Raw genomic sequence first — 22,236 nt, 5'->3', positions numbered from 1 at the left:
TAGTACTGGGAGCTATGCTTGTGGTATCCCGCCTTTGTATCTCGCAGTGTCTAGTTTGCCGTTATATTCATGAATGTGTGTGTGTATGTGTATGTGTGTGTGCGCGTGCAGTTAGTTGCTCATAGCAGCACTGCCCATTGCCTATACAAAAGTTCTGAGCTCTCATGTTCAAACCTGGAAGGATAATAACTATCAAAAATAAGTCCAGTTATCCAAGACCATGGAGAATTACCATCTTATGTGTGTTTTTTGTTGTTGTTTTTTTTACTTTGGTGCTAAAAAAAATCATTAGCTATCTTCCACTCCCTCTTTCAATCCTTAGTAATGATGATAGTTTTCTCCCATTAGCCTCTGCCATCTATAAATTTCTAGAGGTTGTCTAAAAGTAACGTATAAGTAAAGAAGTTACAAACAAGTCTGCTGTAAAGATTTATTCTGCATGTAAGTCCTTGGCTGTACCAAACACACCACCATGTCTAATGACACGTTAGGCTAAGCTATTGTTACTATTTACAAAATATGTAATTCATTTTGTATAATATACAGTATGCATTATGGGAGCATTATGATATTTGTATGACAAATATCAGGACTTTCTTGTTGCAATAAATATTATCCACAAAGATTTTAATGGCCCTAATATATGCATGTTTTGTACAGGGATTTCAGGACTGGATGAGCATGTACAGACCATTGAGCCACTCAGTATATCCCTCGACCATTCTTAAAATAATCTGTAAAATGTATTAATAAAAGTACATGAATGAATGAAAAAGCATAATATCCATTGGTTTCCAGCTGATGTTTCCGGATTATGTGAGTTAGCTTTTCTTAGTTTATGTGAAACGAGAATATTTGCAATTTTTTCCCCATTATGGTTGAAACAAATGAAAGAATCTATACCAACCATCTTCTGGAAGAGACCAACACCACCTGGATGTCCCATAGTTCACTCAAAGAAGAAACTTAGTACCTAAGATCACACCTGATTACACTTATTAGTTTGTTCTATGATAAAAAGCAATCCATGTAATATTCTTTTACCCATATCTGGACAAAATGGTTACAGAAATAAAATACAATTCATTAGAAACACAATCTTCTTCATAAATTGCAAACATTCCCTGCTAAATAAAGGTGACAAAAAAAATTCCAGGATATCATCACAATTAAACATCAGTGGATTTTAAATTAAGCTGCTTTATACTAAAGTTTACAGGATCATTATGAAAAAACAAGAGATGGTCAACAAGTAAAATATCTGAGCAGTAATTTGGCTACTTGCCCTTTTGGCAACCACCCTTCTAAGGTTATAGGATAGGTCTCTCAAGTTTGATTTACGATCAATCATATCAAACAATCAATTGTGCCAGGTCTACCTTAGAGGAGGCCCATGACCTATTCCTGGGTCAGAAGCAATGCAGCAAGACACAGCACACCCACAGCAAGGCCGCTTCACTTGATCGGCGACCATCTCCTCGTGCAGAAAAACCGAAGTTGGGAAGCCCAAAGGAATTTCTCCCCATCATCTGTTTTTCTGTATGAGGGGATGGAGAGAGGGGGTTGCTCATTAAGTGAAGCAGATTTGCTATGGATGTGCTGTGTCTTGCTGCCTTGCTACTGACCCAGAACAGTAGGCAGGATACAAGGATGAACTGTCATTCATGGGAAGTTGGGTTGAGGGGGAGGAAAGGGGGGTGGGATGAGTGGAAGTGAGTACTTTGGCTACTTCCCTTGTAAGGGGGAAAAAGCCCTTGATATATAGCTAGATAGATGTATGTATTGTGTATGTATGCATGTATCCAGGAGGTGCTCAGATGAGAGGGAGGGTGGGAGGGGTGTGGAGTGTATTTAGGGATGAAATGGGTGGGAGTGTTTTTATGCCTTTCCCTTTTTGGCTACCTCCCTTGGAAGGGGGAAAAAGCCTTGGTATATGTATGTATGTATGTATGTATGCATGTATGTATATATACGAAGACAGGAACATAAATGTCAAGTTTATAATGAAACTTTTCAAATTTATGAGCAGTACCTCTTTGTGAAGGTGTAAGGGTGTTTAATAATGTCCATACAGCATTTGAACATATATGATCTCCAAGACATTGTTTGGACTTCTAAACACCCACACATCTTCACTGAAATTGCTTGCAAATTTGAAAATGTTCTTTATGGACTCTACAATGCTTTCATTGCTGTGCACTTCCCATAAAAAAAAAAATATATATATATTTATATATATATATATATATATATATATATATATATATATATATATATATATATATATATATATATATATATATATATATATATATATATACAGTGAGACCTTGAGACCTCTCATTAACGGATGTTAATTAGCTGTGTTTGCGGTATTCTCGCTGTGTTTTTGGTGCTGTTGTTTAGTGCGTGCAATCGCTATGCCACCCAAAAACCACTCCAAAACACTGAAAACACAGCAAAAACACCACAAACACAGCTAATTAACATACGTTAATGAGAGGTCTCGCTGTATATATATATATATATTTGTGTATTTACCTAGTTTTACCTAGTTGTATTTTACAGGAAGAGAGCTATGCTTGTAGTGACCTGTCTTTGTATCTCTGACCATCAAATTTGTTCTTAAATTCTTGTATGAAAAACTTGTGTGTGTATGTGTGTGTACATCTGGGATGGGAAGGGTGGCTGCATGGGGTCTTGCTCAGGGATTCTGTGAGGAATGGCATAGGCATGTGAGTGACGGGACAACCCCCTTTGCATGTGCTTCCCACTGATGATGATGAGTTGGAAGGAAGGCATTTCTGTTAACCCCTTCAATGCAGTGATGCGATGCTACACCGAAGACCTAGTGTTTGTAAAAAAGCAACTCTTTCAATTACGTAATTATTCTGAATTATCAATGTGTAGTCACAGTGAATATGGTGACAATCCTCAGTGGTCAAAACTCAAAATTTGGTGTGTGACATACAGGTGCATGAGGAACTAGTCTCTATAACAAAGGGGGAAAACTGCACAACTACACAATCTGGTTTCCAACACTACTATCTGAAATTCAAATATAAGATCCTTTTCTATGTATCAGAGCAGTATTTTATGATTTCTCCATATGACTTGGAATTTACACTATGATTACATTTTCCTAACTAAATTTAGGAACACAGTGATGTACATACACACACCAGGAATTCAAAGATTGAATTACCTGGTTCCTCATAAAACAAGGAAGGCACGCCTTTGGCTGATAGACTAAAATAACAAACAAGCCAATGAAACTGAGGATTTCAGAGGCAGTTTTCAATACATGAACACAGTTACTAGCATATTCCTCTACATACCTCCTACTATATCCCTTGACCTGATAGCATGAGCTTTATTATTTCATCAGAACTTCATAAGACTACACCAAAAGAGCAAGTCTGTCTCCCACTTAAACTAATGACTATGTATATTTCAGGAAACCTGAAATATGTCTTGATATATTCATAAAAAATAACTGAAGATATTTAACTGTACAAACTAAAAGGATGAGCCACTACATCCCTATTGAAAAGACACTTAGGAAGTTGTAAATGTGAACAGTGCATGCTCTGGTTAGCTAATGCTATTAAGACCCCACCAGAAAAACACAAGTTAGCCTGAAAAACACCAGGCAATGGATTAACACTTCCATAACATATAAAACCACTGCATCTGTCACTTATTAAACAAGGTGGCACAAATTCAGGCAAACTATTATGCAGACACTCACTCAATGTTGTGCTATGACAATGAACTAAATATATGACAATGAACTGCTATGACAATGAATTAAATTAGAGTTTCCCAACCAGTATGCGAAAAGATTTTTTTTTTCCTTTTGGGGGTTATGCAAATGACTCCACAAAATACAATTATTATGCTTTAACAAAGAAATTTCTGTAGATTTGAGTTTATCGTATTTTGCTTGTTGCATACAGCTATTCATTTTGACAACTTATATACACAATCTAATTATTTTTCTCCAAGTTCACTTTTATCCTATTAAGTTTGCCGTTACACGGCTAAAATGTTATTATTAAAAGGGATCCGAGGAAAGTGACAAAACATCCCACGGGTTCTATGTATGGGGAACACTGAACTAAATGATGAGATACTTTTCAAACATGTACACAATTATGCTAGTCCTGTACAAATGGAATCCTTCTTAATAAACTTATCAAATAATGTGCATGATGAAGTAAACCATCAATCAATAACTTATACACACAAGGACCAGCAAGTTGTGATCCTGCAAGACGGATGTCAAAAAGAATAATTTCCTCTGCTGCTTGTCTTCAAACCTCAACACACTCACTTCCATCAGCAAGTGCAGCCCTGAAGGGCTGACATTTGGTCTCCACACCAAGCCCATGATCTCAACTTTGAGTTACTGAGCTCCCTTCACCTTTTCAAAAAAGTAAAGCTGATAAACAACAACTGCTCCCCTACTGCTACTTCAAACAACTGACAAGGAAACAGTCATACATAATCAACAAAGACAGCCATCTAACATTTCTTTCTAGAGAGATCTATGTAAGGGGCTGGAGACCAATGCCAACTGATGTGGGGCTGTGATTCTCTAGTCAGTGAAACATAAAGTAACACTTATTATCATGGTCATCATCGTACAAACAAACAAGCAGTAAGTAACCATATTATTTTCAGTAACATCACCTTGTCACTTCACATACAACTACTGCCTTTCAGTCAACTAACACACAATACACTTTTACTACAACCAATACTGATGATTTATGGAAGCCTTATGATATATCAATGACTGTTTTCATATAAATTGGAGATTGAAGAAAATCATCTTTGGTGAATATTTTACCATTAACAGCTAATAACAGCAGTGAAATAAAAGTACTGCAATAGTCTCCAGAGGCAATAATAACAAATAATACCAGTAACACTTGCACTTGGGAAACTCAATAAAGTTTGCAAAAGAAATCACTTCAAGATGACAAATATCAACAATGATTATCTCTCAATTCATAAACATAAAACAATGTATAGAGACAATATAAAATGGTATTATTGTGCTAGAGATGAATGAATATACAAATGGTGTTCACCTTCACTTCATAGGAGGAAGCAACTGCATCTAAGCCAATGATACACGTAGCTACTAAACATGAACATCTTCTTCCCTCAACCACAGGCAGGAGGTAAGTCCAACTGTTCTACTATCTGTTGTGGAATTCCCATCTGAAGGAGAGCTGCTGGAGATTTGTGGGGAAGGTGTGGGTTGTAGAAGCACATGGCTTCCCAACAGATGTCCCTGAGCTTGGCTACTCGTAGCCAAACCTTGAAGATTCGGGCAGTGCGTTCGTTGGCTTCTAGATTTTTTACTCCTCCAAAAATGTACATACACCCTTCCTGCGTGCAAAATTAGATTTATGCTTTTTAAATAGATAATTCTGATAAAATTAATAAAATAGCAAGTTAAAGGGTTTCCATCAAACATTAAAAGCTTCACATTACTACACATATATACAGTCAGGGGGGAAAAAGCCATTGCTATACATATGTACATATATAGATATACATATATATCAAGTAATAACAAAATTGATAACTCAATTTCCATTCTAAGCCTCAAATCTGTACCTCTGTGACAGTTGCAGAATGAAAGTAGAGCGGGACTGGTGTTTTGTACAGTAGTTTTCTCCATTCCATTGTGTCCAAATTTAATCTCCACATGTCGGAGAAAGCCTGTTTCCCGTTGTAGCCTCCATGAATAAACACCTCTGAAAACAAAAGATCAGTAGGTGTTAAAACAACTAGACCTTTGTGCATAAATGAGGCAACACATAAATGAGTAACACTATATATAATTAACTTATTACAGTACTTAAACTATGAATATGTATGCACAGCAATATGAGGTCACAAGTGCAGGTCAGGAGAAAATGTATACACACTAAGACTGGTGTGAGAAATGGGGGGGAACTGGTAGTACGTCTTGGTTTACCATATTCTACATTCTTCTCATCTGCTTCAAAAATTATTTTGTGTGAATGAGGTTGGAGGTTTGGAGTTTTAAGGATGTCTTGCTTCTGACCCAGGGTGGTGGGCAGGATACAAGGATGACCCTTCATCCACCAGGAGCTAAGGTGAGAGGGAGGAAAGGGTGGTGGATGGGAATGGGTATGTACCTTTTGATTTGGATACCACCCTTATAAAGGGGAAAAAGCCCACAGTATATAAATAGAATAGATATGATGAGGTTGGGGGGCTGCTATATGATGAAGATGCAGGCATAAACTAGCTCCATATATTGTGTCCCACTGAGGAAGTGCTGTGCTTTACAGCACTGCCTTTAACCTGAATGGCGCAGTGTGGGAAAGTAATAAACCTTCATCCATGAGGTACTGAGATGGATGGGGTTGGTGAGTTAGTATATTTACCAACAGTTCACCAGCACTTCTCTTGGGCCAGACTTTTTTTTATTCATTGGGTATTGGGTACCATGGATCCTTCCCCTTAGGTCAGAGGGCATTTATTTATACACTAAGTCCTCGTTACACGGTACATATGTGTTCCTGAAAACCTTACCGCAAATTGAAATTACCGTATACCAAACACGGGAAGAGACTGATTGTTGTGGTGGCCACATGGCGTGGTGGTGCTACAGTACGGTGTAAACAAAACATGAGCGGATACTGTATCTGTGAATTTTTCTTACTGTAAATAGAATCGAGGGTAGTAATTACCAAATACCATAACTGTGAATTTACCGGATAAAGAATTACCATATAAGGAGGACTCATTGTATAAAGCTTTTAGGAGATCGTGTTGGCAGGTCGGAGGAAATATATATACAGACGCTCCTCAACTTACGTTTTAGTTACGTTCCGAACAGCCGAACGTAACGTGAAAATGAACGTAAGTTGTTACTGTACGTTCCAGTAATGTATGACCATTCATACTGTACTATACATCCATAAATTCTATTACTGTATCTTATATAACACCCCTCAATCATTATTTATAAACATAACATTGTAAAATAATAACATTAATTTCAAATAAATTAAATTCAAGCAACATAAAGTGAGATGGTGGAGGAGAAGGAGGAGGAGGAGGGGGAGGAAGAGGAGGCAAGGCACGTTCAGTCTGTCGTTTGTGCCATGTAAACAATGGACGCAGCGTCATGCGTAAGTATTGTTTGAACGTCTCATACTAAAGAGAGCGCGCTAAACTAAAAAAAAAAAAAAAAAAAAAAATTAAAAATTTTTTTTTAGTCAGTTCAAACGTAAAATCGAAAAAACATAAAACGAATGAACGTAAGTAGAGGAGCGTCTGTATATGTATATATATATATTATGTGTATATATATATATATATATATATATATTTTTCAGTTTTGTTTCATTTATACCTTCTCACTGGCCGGGCTGATAGGCATGGAAGCTACTGTATGTACCAAGCTTTGCATGTTTTGTACAAACAGTAGGCCACATTTTTTTTTTCTTTTTTACTTTGATTGTTATACCATCAGTTCAACAGAAATAAAATAGAGGAATTTCACCAGGTTTTATTTTATTTTGATTTGGGGTTTCCCAACGTCAGCACGCCCATAATCCAATGATTATAAAAATCGAGCCTACGCTGTTGCCAAGTGATATTCTGTTCCTGGTGTTAGTTTAGCTGGTATAAAGCGCATTTATTTGGCAGTATAATATTTTTAAACTATAGGAATGTTGATGTGTCACATTAGAAAGTTTACAAGATGTGGCAATCATAGTTTGAATGGGAGTCTTGTCTCTTGTAGAAAAATGTGAAGAAATCATGGGGATATTGGTGTTATGTTCCTTCACCCCTTCAATAGAAGTCAAATTCTTGCGAGCAGCATTGGATGCCTAATGTATGATGCATCACACTTCTTGCATTATAAAATTTAAAGTCATGGCTGTATTACTTGTTCTCTATCACTCTGAGCAATAATAACCACAGAAAACTCGATCAAGCCAGTTCACAGAATTAGGGGGTCACTCAGCTACATCTACAAAATAAATATAATCAAGATGCCGGCATACTCATGTATCCATTTGCACCTCACGGTACCTATGCAGGAGTCATTGTATCAAAGAGGTTAACCTTCTGGTATATAGTGTGGTTGTTGTTTGAGGGGATAGGTAGAGAAGTAGGAAGTTGTTGCAAGGGGTTGTATGTGTAGGGCATCACACAGGTGAGAGTGTTGTCTCCAACCATGAGATGGATGTGTGTGAGATGATAATACCATGTTCTTAACCTCTTCAATATGAGTCAAATTCTCACAAGCAGCATTGGATGACTGATGTACCTAGTTGTATTTACCTAATTGTATTTTGTGGTGGACAGGATGCAGGGATGATCCATCATCCAGGAGGTGCCAAGATAGGAGGGAGGGAGGGAGGAGGGTGGAGGGGAGTGGAATATATGGGAAATGAAATGGGTAGGAGTGATTTCTATGCCCTTTTCTTTATGGCTACCCCCCGTGTAAGAGGGAAAAAGCCTTTGGTATATGTATGTATTTTGCGGGAAGGGGAGCTATGCTCGTGGTGTCCTGCCTTTGTATCTCGCAGTGTCTAGTTTACTTTTAAACTCATGAATGGTTTTTGCGCATACTATTTCATTATCCAGTTTGTTCCAAGTGTCCACTACTCTATGTGGAAAACTGTTTTTCTTCAGTTCTCTTCTGTAGCTATGTTTTTTTATTTTCTTTCCATGTCCTCTTGTGTTTCTCTTGTCCCAGTTTAGTAAGTCCTCTCTATCGAATATCTCTGCCTTTCATGATTCTGTAGATGGTTCAATGATGCATCACAACACTTGTGTTATAAAATTTACAGATTATCTTCGAGTAATAATAAACACTGAGACGACAATCAAGCCAGTTCACAGAATTCAGGGGTTACTCAGATACAACTACAAAATAAATATAATCTGGACGCTAACGCCAGCATCCTCGTAAACCCACTTGTGCCTCATGATGCCTCTGTAGGCATCATCATATGGAAGAGGTTAAGCATATTAGTGCTGTCTCAAAGCATCATTTACACTGGTGGAAAAGGTCATGGATGTACAGTAGAAGCCCGATTTAATGAATCTCAATTTAGCTGAAGCTCAAATTAGCGAACTGCAAATAGCAATGACAAAAATGTTCAATTTAGCGGAAATGGTCCGCTAAGTTGACCATTCTCCGCTAGCTGGCCAGACGTGCGTCTATGGAAATAGCTCAATTTAGCGGGAACAGTAAGCTTAGTTGAGCATTTTCCGTCAACTGGCCACATGCGTGTCTCAGAGTCCAATGTTACCAGATGTTACCAGATTGTGGTGGTGGAGTCAAGGAAAAATTTATAATTTAGTACTTTGGAGGTATATAAATATAATTATATATATATATATATATATATATATATATATATATATATATATATATATATACATACATACTATAATATATATACAATAATATATAATTCAGTATATGTATAAAGTATAATTGTAGCAGAAATATATTCAAGTAGAAGTAGACGGTATGATAGGGAAACAAAATAATGAAACAGTAAGTTGATGGGAAAATTCAAAATCAGTACGCGAGAGTAATCACCACGAAAAACACTTCTATAACAACGAACTACGTTTTCTGCAACAACACAACAATAACGCTCACTATCCAAAAACCAACTGCCCAGTTTTATTAATCACTAGAATTATGTACATCGAACCAAACATGAAGCTATGACTAATATTCCGCGAAATTCACACAGCTCATATCATTGTTACACGGCACACACACACACACACATGTTGCAACAAATTACTGCACGTTGCTGTTCGTTTGCAATTCATGATTGTGCTGCCTATAATTCACTTACAATAATATATATACTGTATGTGTGTGTGTGTGTACACTAGGGAATTTTTAGGTATGTGTCATTTTTATAATCCGCTCTGGCAACACTGTTACACCAACGCTCACTCGCTCAATTTAACGGAAAATTCAATTTAGCGGACTGGACCTTGGCTGAATTAGTTCGTTAAATCAGGCTTCTACTGTATATCAAGTTCGATCATCTTCATGTGGTTTGTTGGATGTTCCTCCTAGTATTTTTTCCATGTGTCTTGTAATGTGTACCAGAGGGTAGTGTTTCTATGCTGGTTAAAAACAGCATTGCAAAAGCCCTCTCCCCTATAGAAGAAGGATGGCAGAATCAAAGCACAGACCCACTTCATGAAATGAAACAAGGAAAGAAAAAGAATATCAAGCAAATAATAAACTATCAAAGCTAAAACAATTAAGTAAATGACGATATGGCTTACCATTACCAACTTTGACTAGGACATGACATCTTCGAGGAACAGGATGATTTTTGGTAACAGGATCTGGCTGTGTCTGTGTCTGAGTCCAAAGACTCTGTGCAAGGTTAAAAGTTGGAATAATTACTAAATCATACGCATCTATGTGCCGACCACCTCCAAATACATACAAGTTCCCTCGGTGCTCCACAATCTCGTGTCGATATCTGCAAAACAAGTGTTACCAAAGTTAACTTCAAATCAACACACTTATCATTCAAAAGAGCTCAAAAAAGCAGCAGCAGCAGCCCATACACTCTAATGGTATTCTGTGTAATTTGATGATCCAACTAGTATCAATTACTTAAATCTATGGGACTACTTGCACAACTTACAACTAGTAAAATTCCACCCATTTTCTTTCGACAACTTATGATCTACAAGGCTATAATCAACACAAAATACTCTTCTGTGGGAAGGGCAACCTACAACCACTTGCCTTGCTTCTGGAAGATAATATGGGTTGAGGATACGTGGGATAAGTGGGCACCACTCCATGTGACGTAGATCCAGGCGATGAATGTCTATACTATACTCTGTCCCTGTCGTCCCTCCTATGCAGAACATGGAACCTTTGTGTACACATACTGCCTGTAGTGAACACAAATACAGTAAAGCTGGTTAACTGATATTAACATACCCCATTACAGAACAAAGGTGAGCATACAATGTCCTGGAGAAGAAGAAGATTCTAAATGTGTTTGTGATGAAATGCCTGAGAAGTATGGTAGGGGTTACTGGGTTGGATAGAGTGAGAAACGAGGAGGTGAGCAGGAGAGCGGAAGTGGAAAGTGAGTGAGTTAGGAAATAGGGTTGATGAAAGAGTATTGGGACGGTTTGGTCATGTGGAAAGAATGAGTGAAGATAGATTAGTAAAAGAGGTGTGGAAGGCAGAGATAGAAGGAGTACACATGAGAGGCCAACCAAGGATGAGATGGATGGATGGGGTAAAAGGGGCATTGGGAAAGAGGGGAATGTCTGTTGAGGAAGGACAGGAGAAGACAGAAGATAGGGGTGAATGGAGAATGGTTGTGTATGGATGATGCTGTGATGCATGAAAGGGAGTAGGTGGGGGATGGGGGGTGAAGGAGTATGTGTGAAAAATAAATTGATACAGCCCAAAGGGATTTCTCACAGTTTTCTTCATTTCTACATGAAGGGACAGCGAGGGGGGTCGCTGATTTAATGAAGCGGACTTACTGTGGATGTGCTGTGTCTTGCAACACTGCTTCTGACCCAGGGCAGTGGGTGAGATGCAGGGATGACCCGTCATCCAGGAGGTGTCAAGAAAAGAGGGTAGAGGGTGGTGGGGAGTGGAGTGTATTAGGGATGGAATAGATGGGAATGATTTTTATTCCTTTGTTTTTTGGCTACCTCCCTTGTAAGGGGGAAAAAGCCTTTGGTATATGTATGTATGTATTACTGTATCACTCATTCTCTTTCACGGAGTAATAACAAACACCGAAAACGCGATCAAGCCAGTTCACAGAATTTGGGTGTCGCTCACCTACGACTACAAAATAAATATAATCAAGACGCGAACACCAGCCTCCTTGTATCCCACTCTCACCTTATGATGCCTATGTAGAGGTCATCATACGGAAGAGATTAATATCTTTCCAAAACATCTTTTTATTACTTTATGTTTATTTCTATTAATAATCAAATAAATAAACAAAATGAAATAAAATAATAAGTAAAATGAAATGAATAAAACAAAATGAATAAGTAAATTAATACACAAATAAATCATATTAACACATCAATAAAAATCTTATTAACATACTCACACATGTACACATACCAAAGACCCATCCTCATAATAAATGGGATGGCCTAAGGAATGTGATGGGAACAGGGCATGGTGTGGAGGTGTCCTTTGGCTTAGACAACCCCCCTAAGGAGACTGTGTGGTCTTTGTCTGTATACAAAAAAGGTTCTGCCCCCTTAGAAAGATAGCCAGACAAGACATGCGCCCACCACCACCCATCCCATCCCACTCCCATTTGTCAGCACCCCCCCACCCATCCCACTTTTATCTGTAAGACAATCCTCCTTTCATCCCAACTCCATGCCCATGTGTAAGGCGGCAGGCAGACGAACTCCTTCCGCCCACGGACGATTTCTTTCAAGGAACAACGGGCCTCCTTACCCAAGAGAAGCCCCTATGAGGCCCATCGAAAAGAACGACTCTTTCATCGCGGCACCACAGCTGCAGGGACCACCACAGATCAGGTCACCTAGTGACCTCCTTCTCCATACATCTTTCAAGATCACCAAACAAACATGAGAACTCGCTCAATCCAGGGTCAGAGTTCACACCTACGGCTCTGGCCCCCTCTTGCACCTCAAGACATTCTATTGGCTACCCTTCTCGGGGGGCACGCCCATTTTTTCATATAATTGGCTGCCTTCTTGTGGCCACGCCCATTTCTTAATTAGATTAAGTTTAGCTAGGAAAATCTGGCACCTCTAAAGTTGACTTCGGAGCTGCCAGGCCAAGATTGTATCAGATCAGGCTCACCCCAATAAACCGGAAGAAACCTATCTGCGTTTTCCACCAAAACCCCCTCCAACACATGAAGGGCTATCTCTGTTCCCCACCCACTGACTGGGTCAAAGTACATACATACATATACCAAAGGCTTTTTACCCCAGGGAGGTAGACAAAAATAAAAAGGCATAAAAACCATTCCATCCCTAATACACTCCACTCCCCTCCACCCTCCCTTTTATCTTGGCACCTCCTGGATGACAGGTCAAAGTAATGCAGCAAAAAACTGCACATCCACAACAGGGGCCACAGTCCAAGTTGGTCCACTTCCTATCTCTTTGTACGTCCACCCAATGATACCTACATAGGTGTCATGATGCATGAGTGGGTATCCGAGGATGCTGGTGCCGTTGTCTCCATTATATTTATTTTGTAGTTGTAGCTGACTGACTCCCAAATTTTGTGAACTGGCTTGATCATGTTGTCTATGTTTATTACTACTCGGTAAAAGAGAATGAGTAATACAGCAGTGACTTTATATTTTATAACACGAGTATTGTGATGCATCTATCATTGTACTTCAGGCATCTGATGCTGTGTGCAAGAATTTGCCTTGTATTGAAGAGATAAAAAAAAATAATAATAAAATTTAAATAAATAAATAAATAAATGAATAAATAAAACTTAACAAAATATCTGAAAATAACATTTACCATTACTTTCACACAAAACAATGGTTTGTAACATACCTGGCCATACATAGGAAAGGGCAAGTCCCCTTTGGCTGTTACCTTCCTCCATTTAACTGATGGCAGATGGCAAATATGTAACTGCAAAGAAACAAAATTTCAGATGAAACATATCAATATATACTGTATAAGTTAGGAGGTCAGAGTGCTTACAAATGTATGACCCTGGTAGTGACAAAAGTGAGGAGAGAGAAGAGTTCTGAAGTTAATAAAGTGGGTGGAGAGATTTAAAAAAAATAAGAATGTAGTGTTGTTCAGGACCTAGATGCTAGAGCACCAGATCAGCCAGTGGATGAATGGATCCATTTCCCTAACTCTTTTCATATGTGTAAAGTTTCAGAATGGCTTGGGATGAGGTGATGTGGGCAAGAAACATCCACATTTTTAAAACTATGTTAGATCAAAGCAGATATGGGGGCAGGAATAAAAAAAGGTCCCTTGCACAATACAACTAAACAAATATACCTAGAAGAATACACACACAAAACATACAAATCTACAGTGCATATTCTTCTTACATACATAATACAAACTACACATCTTACCAAGTTAGAGGATGCTGACCCAAATGGCATGGCAGTTCCCCCAAAGACCACCAAATTGGGCCCAACTTGTAGTGCACAATGTGATGCCAATTCATTGGGAACTTCTCCACTCCCTAGTAACCGTGTCCATGTGCAACTCAAGAAGTTGAACTGCCATAACTGTAATTTCCAACACAAACTATGGAGAATATGTCACACGATATGGAAGTGTTGAGTTTAAGAATCTATTTTACACTCATGAAAAATTATTTCAACTGAAGTGAGCTTGAAAAATGCTAATGTATAAAATAAATAAGACTCTTACACATCTTAAAAGAAAAAATAAATCAAAATACCTCTTGAAATAAAGGACATGTTCTCTGCCAAGTGAGATCATTATAATCTTCCTTCGATATGTATGGATTGTAACCTCCAAAGGAGTAAAAACTTGGCCCATAACACACGATACGATGTCCACTTCTGGCTTCTGGTGTAGGTGTACCTATATAGAAAATACACAAGAGAAAAGTATTACTGGTTATTCTCAAATTTATCTCAGCTTCTGGAACCACATTAGTAAAAATAAAGTGAAATATACCCACAAATATTCATGATTTTGTTTGATTCTGATAAATATAATAAAATCCCCTCTCAGAGTCCTTACAGAACTTTTGTGAAGCAGTGGATTCAATGTGGTAAATCCTTACTATGAACTCTCTTGCTGCTAGGCAGGGCAAAAACTGACTTGATTTGTGCAATAAGTAACTATGCACAGCCCTGATGCAGCCCACTCACTCTATCCATTTCCAATTCTGACACAGGTTTTACTACTCTCATAAAATCTCTTGACTGCTCTTAACAGCTTTCCCCCAATCATGTATATCTGCAATATCTTCCACAGTGCCTCCCTGTCTACCCTGTTATAGGCCTTCCCCACACCCATTAAAGCCTAAAAATCATCCTTACCTCTTGCCAAAGCTTTCTTCCAAATCTGCCTTACCACAAAAATTTGATCCATGTATTCTCTACTCTTCCTAAACCCACACTGCTCCTCACCAATTACTTCCTCTGTTCCTCTCCTAATCATCATAATTAAAACCCTCCCATAAGCCTTTCCAGCTACACTCAAACCGATCACTCTAAAACTACTACAATCATATTTTTCCCTAAAGCAAAAATATACAGGCACTCCTTCAGTCCTTTGGCATTCTATTTACATAATTCCACCTAAGATAATGCCTTCCTATTTTCAACATAAAAATGTGGCTACAAGGGGTAGGGATTGCATACTTTTGATGAGTATAGCAAGTTCTCCTTATACAGTAATTCTTTATCCGGTAAATTCACAGTTACAGTATTTGGTAATTACTACCCTCGATTCTATTTACATACATACATACATATGCCAAAGGCTTTTTTCCCCTACACGAGGGGTAGCCAAAAAGAAAAAGGCATAGAAACCACTCCCACCCATTCCATTTCCTATATATTCCACTCCCCTTCACCCTCCTCCCTCCACAGATAGGGTATCCGCTTGTGTTTTGAAAAGGAAAGAGCAGGGAGAAGGTACATCTGCAATATCCTATTATTACATGTTATAATGGGTTCAGTATACGGTAATTTCAATTTGCGGTAAGGTTTTCAGGAACGCATATGTACCATATAACGAGGACTTACTGTACTGTATATAAATTGTTAGTTTGTCCACATTTGGAATATGCTGTTTCCGTATGGTCACCAAATCACATTAAAGTCACTGACAGATTGAAAAAGTACAACAGCGAGCAATAAAACTGATTGCAAATATCAAAAATTGATTAAAACTTATGAATTTATTTTCCCTAAAAAAGCATAGACTCAGAGGTGACTTGATACAGGCCTTCAAGATTCTAAAGGGAACTGACATCAATGGTGATAAAATTTCCACACTGAGAATCAGACAAGAAATAATGGTCTCAAACTGTCAGGAAATAGATTTAATTTGGAAGTGGGTAAAAACAATTTTGCCAACCATGTAGTTAACGAATGGAATAAACTTCCTGCAGAGGTAGTGCAATGAAGTTCAGTTTGAAACTTTAAGATTCGTTTAGATAAACACCTAAACAAGGTGTTATAATGCCTGCCATTTATTTTACTTTATCTATTTGTCTGTTTATTATTATTTTCATGATTATCACTTTATTATTATTTATCTGTGAATTTATCATTATTTACCTGTTTATTATTTAACTTTACCTATCTATTTACTTATCTTATTTATATTATTATAATTTTTATTTATGTCTATTTATTCATCATCATTATCAATTTTTTTTTTGCATCTGACCTAGTTATGGACCAAAAGGTCTGTTGGCATGCTCCTCCTTTGTAACTTTTATCCATATACTGTCTGCAGATATATCATTTGTTTCTGACACTAGTAACTTTGCTTTAAGCTTAGATTTCATGTGTATTTACCTAGTTGTGTCTTATGGGAAGGGGAGCTATGCTCATGGTGTCCTGTCTGTATCTCACCATGTCTAATTTGTTCTTAAATTCATGTATGGTTTTTGCACACACTATCATTTCATCCAGTTTGTTTCATACATCCACTACTCTGTGGGGAAAGCTGTTCTTTTTAAAGTCTCTTCTATAACTGCCCTTTTTGAGTTTTTTTCCATGTCTTCTTGCATTTCTCATATCCCAATTTAGTAAGTCTTCTCTATCAAGGACTTCCACTTCTATCATGATTCTATAGATGGTCAACAAATCTTCTCTTCCTCTTCTTTGTTCCAGAGTCGGTAACTCTAGATTTGACAGTCTCTCTTCACATGATAGTTTTGAAAGTGTGGGGGCCATCTTCATAGTTGCTCTTTGGATCCTTTCAATTTTCTTTATATTCTTTTTTGGGTACTGGGTGACTATAGTGTCACTACATACTCCAGGCTTGGTCTTATCAGTGTGACTAGTATTTTCTTCATTTCTTTGTCCACATAAGTAAATGCCACTTTTATTGATCTCAGCAACTTGTGAAGAACTGCCAAGTGATGTCGTAACACATTAGTAAATACACTAAAAACCCACTGTTGATTGGATTCAAGAAAAGAAAGGAAATAACAATTTCCATATATTTCGATCATTGGCTGTGATCCTCTTCAGCAAATACAAAGTCAAGAGAAAGTGAAGTTGTGAAGAGTTCTGTGTGTCCTTTTTTTAACAAACCCACTGGGGTATATTTTCTTAGTTGCTGTTCCTTTTCAGTTACTTGGTTCTATTTCTCCTTGGTGTTACTTTTAGCTACTCCGTCAACTCTCTCTCTCTTCTTCAAGTAAATTATGATCCCTAGGGGTCCTACTAAATATTTCCTGGGACTACCCAATAACACCCAGTACCAACAAAGCAGTAAGTGTAATGTCTGAAGGATTCTAAATTGTCTAAGCATTTCAGTCAATTCTGTTTCGGTTTTATAATTTTCATTTTACTAGACAACTTATCACACTCTCTTTTACAGAAGTTGACATTCCAATACAGCTTCTACCCAGTTTTGTTATCCGCCATCGACTTGTACACTTGCATTTCATGTGAAAGCAGTAGTCACAAATTTCACATTCCAAAGCTTATCATGGTCACTCACTGTATTGTTACATTTTCTGCTTTTGATATTTTTCATAATTTTGCTTACATCAATCACCATGGTTTAGATATATGAAAGACAAATTGAATATTTTCTTTGATGTTAGGTTATCATATATTCACTTGTTTCATAAAAACATGATCAATTTTTTACTAAAATTACATAACATTATGATATTTGTTTGCCTGATGACTAATAACTTAAAAAGAAAAAATATTTAAACTTGAATTTGAAATTGTCTACAAATACCTATAAAATTTCATTAAATATTCCATTAAAATGAACAACATGAACATTGAAAGTCCAGTTAAAAATGTACTACAAAACTTCTGTGTATAAGAATAGAAATACTGGATTTTACCAGCCTAGCACTATTTGGCAGAGGCTACAGCTCTACACAACACATCCAACTAACATGACCACCACATTCCACTATTTTTTCACCAATGATTCTCTAAAGGCCTTACAAATGATTGATGTGAGAGAGACTGGACAATATATTGCAGGTTCTGATTTGTCTCCTTTCTTGTATATCTATATTGGCATAACACTGGACCCTCTCCTGTCTTGGTAATACGAGGACAATTTTTCTTAATCAGGAACAAAAATGTAATCATAAGGTAAAGGTACAACATCCTTTGCAAGGAACCACTCTCTGGGTCTGGGTAGTGACACAGGGCCTAGAGCTTCTTCCAGAAGTTCGGCTATAGGAATAGGGGCTCAATCAATGATTATATGATAGGTGAAAGTGACAAGTCTTCGAGTGACAAGCTTTGATAATGTAGAGAACTGAATTAGACATACATGCATGGAGAATGATTACAAACAATTTTCGCGAACTTACAACCATCAATACATGGTGATCTCAAAGTATGTCACAAAAATCATACAGGTTAGTAACCGTCACTGATAACAGGTCCTACATTATGCTAAAGAATTGGAAACATCACAAGTGTTCAATGGATATTTTGTCGTGTCAATATTTCATAATACTAATAAGACTTACGTATGTCGCTTATGCTTAATTCTAAATGAGGCTTACCATCCCTGTTATTTCCCCTAGGTTTAACAGAGGTAAATGTAAAAGGCTTAAATTTGTAAGTGCCCTTCATGTGAAATTGGTGATTCTCTAGCCTCCCCCGTCCCAAATGATGTACTGTTTACAACACGTAGTTGAAATACAAGTCAATAGATGTCAGCACCAATTACATAAAAACACGTATATCTAACATCGGTCAAATATATGTTAATTTATGAAACTGTAAATGGAAATATATCTGAATATATGGATATCGAATAAATTATGCTTCTATAAAGAGGGCAATACATGCAGTTGTTTTGATTTTTAATCGTTTTGTCTTTGAATATTAGATAATCACTTGATGAATAGTTTCCGTTTTGTTTTACTGTAATATATCTTGTAATGGTTATATTTAATCATGATTATAGAACGAATTTTACTTTGTGATCAGGTGCATACATCACAAATCCCACAAATCGATTCTAAAAACACTGACCGCACAATAGCAAATCTTGTGATTTCCGATAGACAACCTTGTCTTGATGATCTATAAAGTTTGGTGGAAACTGATCTTAGTCATCACAATCGAGAAATTTAATAGTTTGGGATAGTTATTAATTATTCCACGATATATTTTGATATGGCTTGGAAATATTTCCAGTTTTCATTCATACTAATACTAATTAATGTGATATCAGGAAGAAAGGTAAGAACGGCTTGAAGTTACTGTAACTGTGTAACCGATAATAACTTGTTCTAGTAAATGACAATGAAGTACATAGCAGGTTGCCATGCTTTAGTATCATATAGCAGACTTATAATGATTAAGTTGATTCAGTCTGACGTGAGATTGTCGTCACATGACACATGTGAACATGCAATACGGGAGTTTCAGTTAACACTTTATTTATTGGCAGTGGCTATTTTTACAACAAGTAAGAATAGTCCTCAGGCTATTCTTACATGGTTGATAGCACCCTCTATCATGAACTTTTGAACTAAATTTTTACGACAAGTCATAATAACCTAACCTAATAATCCTCCCAGGAATGTAACTGTTTAAGAAAAAATTAAATGCGCAGATTTATCTTAAGTTGCTAATGACGTATGAAGATGTCTTGGAATAGACAGAAGTCTAGTTCTTATTTACATTTGATTTGGTTGTATCCCAGTAGTAGATTTTGGCGGTCTCACTAATTGCCGAACAAACCGAACAAAACCGAGAAAAGCCGAACAAAACAACAAAACCCAAACAAGGACGGGTTTTGCTCAAATGCACACTTCTTTTAAGTTTCTTACTGTTGTGTTAAATTGCGTGAAAATCACACAATTTCTCGTTCCAGTACTCCAGTCTCCTCATGATTATTTTTATTTCAAGTAGGTAGAAAATCCAGGAAAAATCAATAAAGAAAATTGGTTATTTAAATTATATTAAGATAATCAGTTACAATTCCTCATGTAATTGGACTGGAATTCCTAGAGATGTTCATTATTGGTGTTTTTCATAAAGTTTTACAAGTTTTTTCCTGTCACAAATGAACCACTTATGAATTACAAGTCCCCTCCCACTTTTTGGGGCCAGGGAAGACAGTACATGTCTGAGAAAAATACAAAATACGGAAAATAGTTTAAAGTCACCATTTGTTATAGAAAAACAGTAAATTTTTATATATTAATAGTAATTGGATTACAAAGTGTAAAATTATGATATTTGGGATAACCTGCCCAGAAATTTGATTGCAAAAGTGTAAAAACTTGATATTATGAAAAAAAACCATGATATAACCTTAATTAACCTAACCAAATCTAATGTACTTACGAAAAGAAAAAATACCATGAAACAACCTTGCCTAACCTAACCAAATGTAATGTAACTTACTCAAACCTCATCTACCTGACCAAGCCCAGTCTACTTGATTTAACCATACCTAACCTAATCAAACCTAATCTGCCTAACCTAACCTAGCATGGTCGAAATTATCTTAATTTATTTGATTTTGGTTGCTCCAAATCCTTATCTGATGGCTCATCCTTCATTTCTGGGCTGTGGCTGGATCGAGACTAATTGCTTGATATAGGCACTGTCACACTTTACTTGGCTAAGATAAAACCCTTCACTTTCCAGATGGGAAGCTAAAGAGTCTCACCCAGTTTGTAAATGAAGTCTCATATACTCCATTTAGCCAATGCCAGATGATTTTATACAGTTGAGAACCACATTCTTCCTAGTGAAGTAATGCATTACAAAACTAAAACCATTATGCGGTTATTCTTCCAGAGGGAATTAAATAAATAATTGTACAATGCAAATGTCTATAGTTTGCTCTTAAATGGCTCTTGTAATGTAGCAGTACTTCTATCAATTAAGGAAAGTTATCTTTTTGCTTACCAGGTCACATATTATTCATAATTTTGTGACCAGTTAATGTTTATAAGTATTTATTTATCTATTTATTTATATTTCAGGTATCACTAAGTATAAATCCTGGATGTGAAGAATATGACTACCCTCACCTGGTGCAGGTTAAAGCAGAAGGTAGCAATGATACTATAATACATTTGTGGTCCATCTGGGGATCACCAGTTTTTCTAGTGGCCAAGGCCCAACCCAACGCAACAGTGACAGTACAGTGCGAAGATTTCATAGATTTTAAACCAAAATCTGTTGTCATTGATCCAGAGCCAGATTATGTCTTTGGGATTGTTTTTACTCAGGTGAGTTTGCATTGCTAATTATGATACATTGGACCAAGAATGGGTACTTGTTATTGTTGATACTGCAAGATTAGTGGCAAAGTTATGCACATAATTAAAAGTAACAATAAGTACGATAACAAGTTATTCGGAAATTTGTTAACATAAACGGATAGTGAAGAGGATCTTGGCGTAATTATCAGTAATGATCTCAAATCATCTAAGCAGTGTATTTCCACCTCTGAGAAAGCAAATAAGATTCTAAGATTGAATGCACAATCTTTTGATTTTAAAATATCATCTGTCATTAATATACATACATACACCAACGGCTTTTTCACCCTTACAAGGGAGGTAGCCAAAAAACAAAGGCATAAAAAGCCATTCCCACCCATTCCATCCCCACATACTCCACTCCTATCCACCCCCTCCCCTCCCTCTTATCTTGGCTCCTCCTGGATGACAGGTCCCCTCATGCAGAAAAAGAGAAGACAGGGAGAAATCCCTTTGAGTTGTGTCAAAATAAACTGGATGCCGAGAAATACGAAAACAGGTCACTACGAGCATAGCTCTTGTCACGTAAAATACAACTAGGTACAACTGGGTAAATATATACTCCCTCACCCCCCCCATCCCCCACCCACTCCCATGCATCACAGAGAAAGATATTGATGGAAGATGTGAAACAGGCCTTGAGTAAAAGGGGAATGCCTGTTGAGCAGGAAAGGGAGAGGGCAAGAGATAGGTGAGAGTGGAGAATGGTTGTGATTGGA

General features: G+C 37.2%; 2 protein-coding genes across 4 annotated transcripts in view; one reads left to right on the top strand and one right to left on the bottom strand.

Moving 5' to 3' along the window:
- Positions 1–1,180: 1,180 nt before the first annotated feature.
- Positions 1,181–18,937, bottom strand: LOC143035777 (kelch domain-containing protein 10-like). 3 transcript variants are annotated; one of them, XR_012967329.1, is made up of 9 exons: positions 18,755–18,901; positions 14,492–14,637; positions 14,157–14,315; positions 13,612–13,692; positions 10,808–10,959; positions 10,333–10,535; positions 5,635–5,774; positions 5,100–5,403; positions 1,181–1,537 (listed from the first exon to the last, which is right to left on the bottom strand). XR_012967329.1 is itself a non-coding variant. In XM_076202723.1 (8 exons), exons 1-8 carry the CDS (start codon positions 18,858–18,860, stop codon positions 5,176–5,178), a joined length of 1,179 nt encoding a protein of 392 aa, XP_076058838.1. In that variant the 5' UTR covers positions 18,861–18,937; the 3' UTR covers positions 5,100–5,175. The 3 variants fall into 3 exon arrangements, 2 of the variants coding, with proteins under 2 accessions (XP_076058838.1, XP_076058837.1); XM_076202723.1 differs by lacking the exon at positions 1,181–1,537 and having other exon boundaries at positions 18,791–18,937; XM_076202722.1 differs by lacking the exon at positions 1,181–1,537 and having other exon boundaries at positions 18,755–18,900.
- Positions 18,938–19,264: 327 nt separating this feature from the next.
- The window catches only part of LOC143035776 (glycosylated lysosomal membrane protein-like), a 28,499-nt gene continuing 25,527 nt past the window's right edge, over positions 19,265–22,236 (top strand). Inside the window, exons 1-2 of the mRNA XM_076202721.1 lie at positions 19,265–19,475; positions 21,236–21,484. Coding sequence (XP_076058836.1) covers positions 19,410–19,475; positions 21,236–21,484 — 315 coding nt within the window. The 5' untranslated portion in view covers positions 19,265–19,409. The remainder of the gene's footprint in view (positions 19,476–21,235; positions 21,485–22,236) is intronic.

The sequence above is a fragment of the Oratosquilla oratoria genome, chromosome 19 (genome assembly GCF_046742065.1).
Source record: "Oratosquilla oratoria isolate Oo_2021 chromosome 19, ASM4674206v1, whole genome shotgun sequence".
NCBI lineage: Eukaryota > Metazoa > Arthropoda > Malacostraca > Stomatopoda > Squillidae > Oratosquilla > Oratosquilla oratoria.
The sequence above is the reverse complement of the archived record's forward strand: the minus strand, read 5'-3'. Positions and strand labels throughout refer to the sequence as shown.

Coding starts and splice junctions, on each gene's coding strand:
- LOC143035777 (XM_076202722.1), bottom strand. CDS start 18,860: ATGAAGGGCACTTACAAATTTAAGCCTTTTACATTTACCTCTGTTAAA. Junction 5,775..10,332: donor CCTAGTCAAAGTTGGTAATG/GTAAGCCATATC, acceptor TTTTGTTTTCAG/AGGTGTTTATTCATGGAGGC. Junction 5,404..5,634: donor ATTCTGCAACTGTCACAGAG/GTACAGATTTGA, acceptor TTTTGCACGCAG/GAAGGGTGTATGTACATTTT.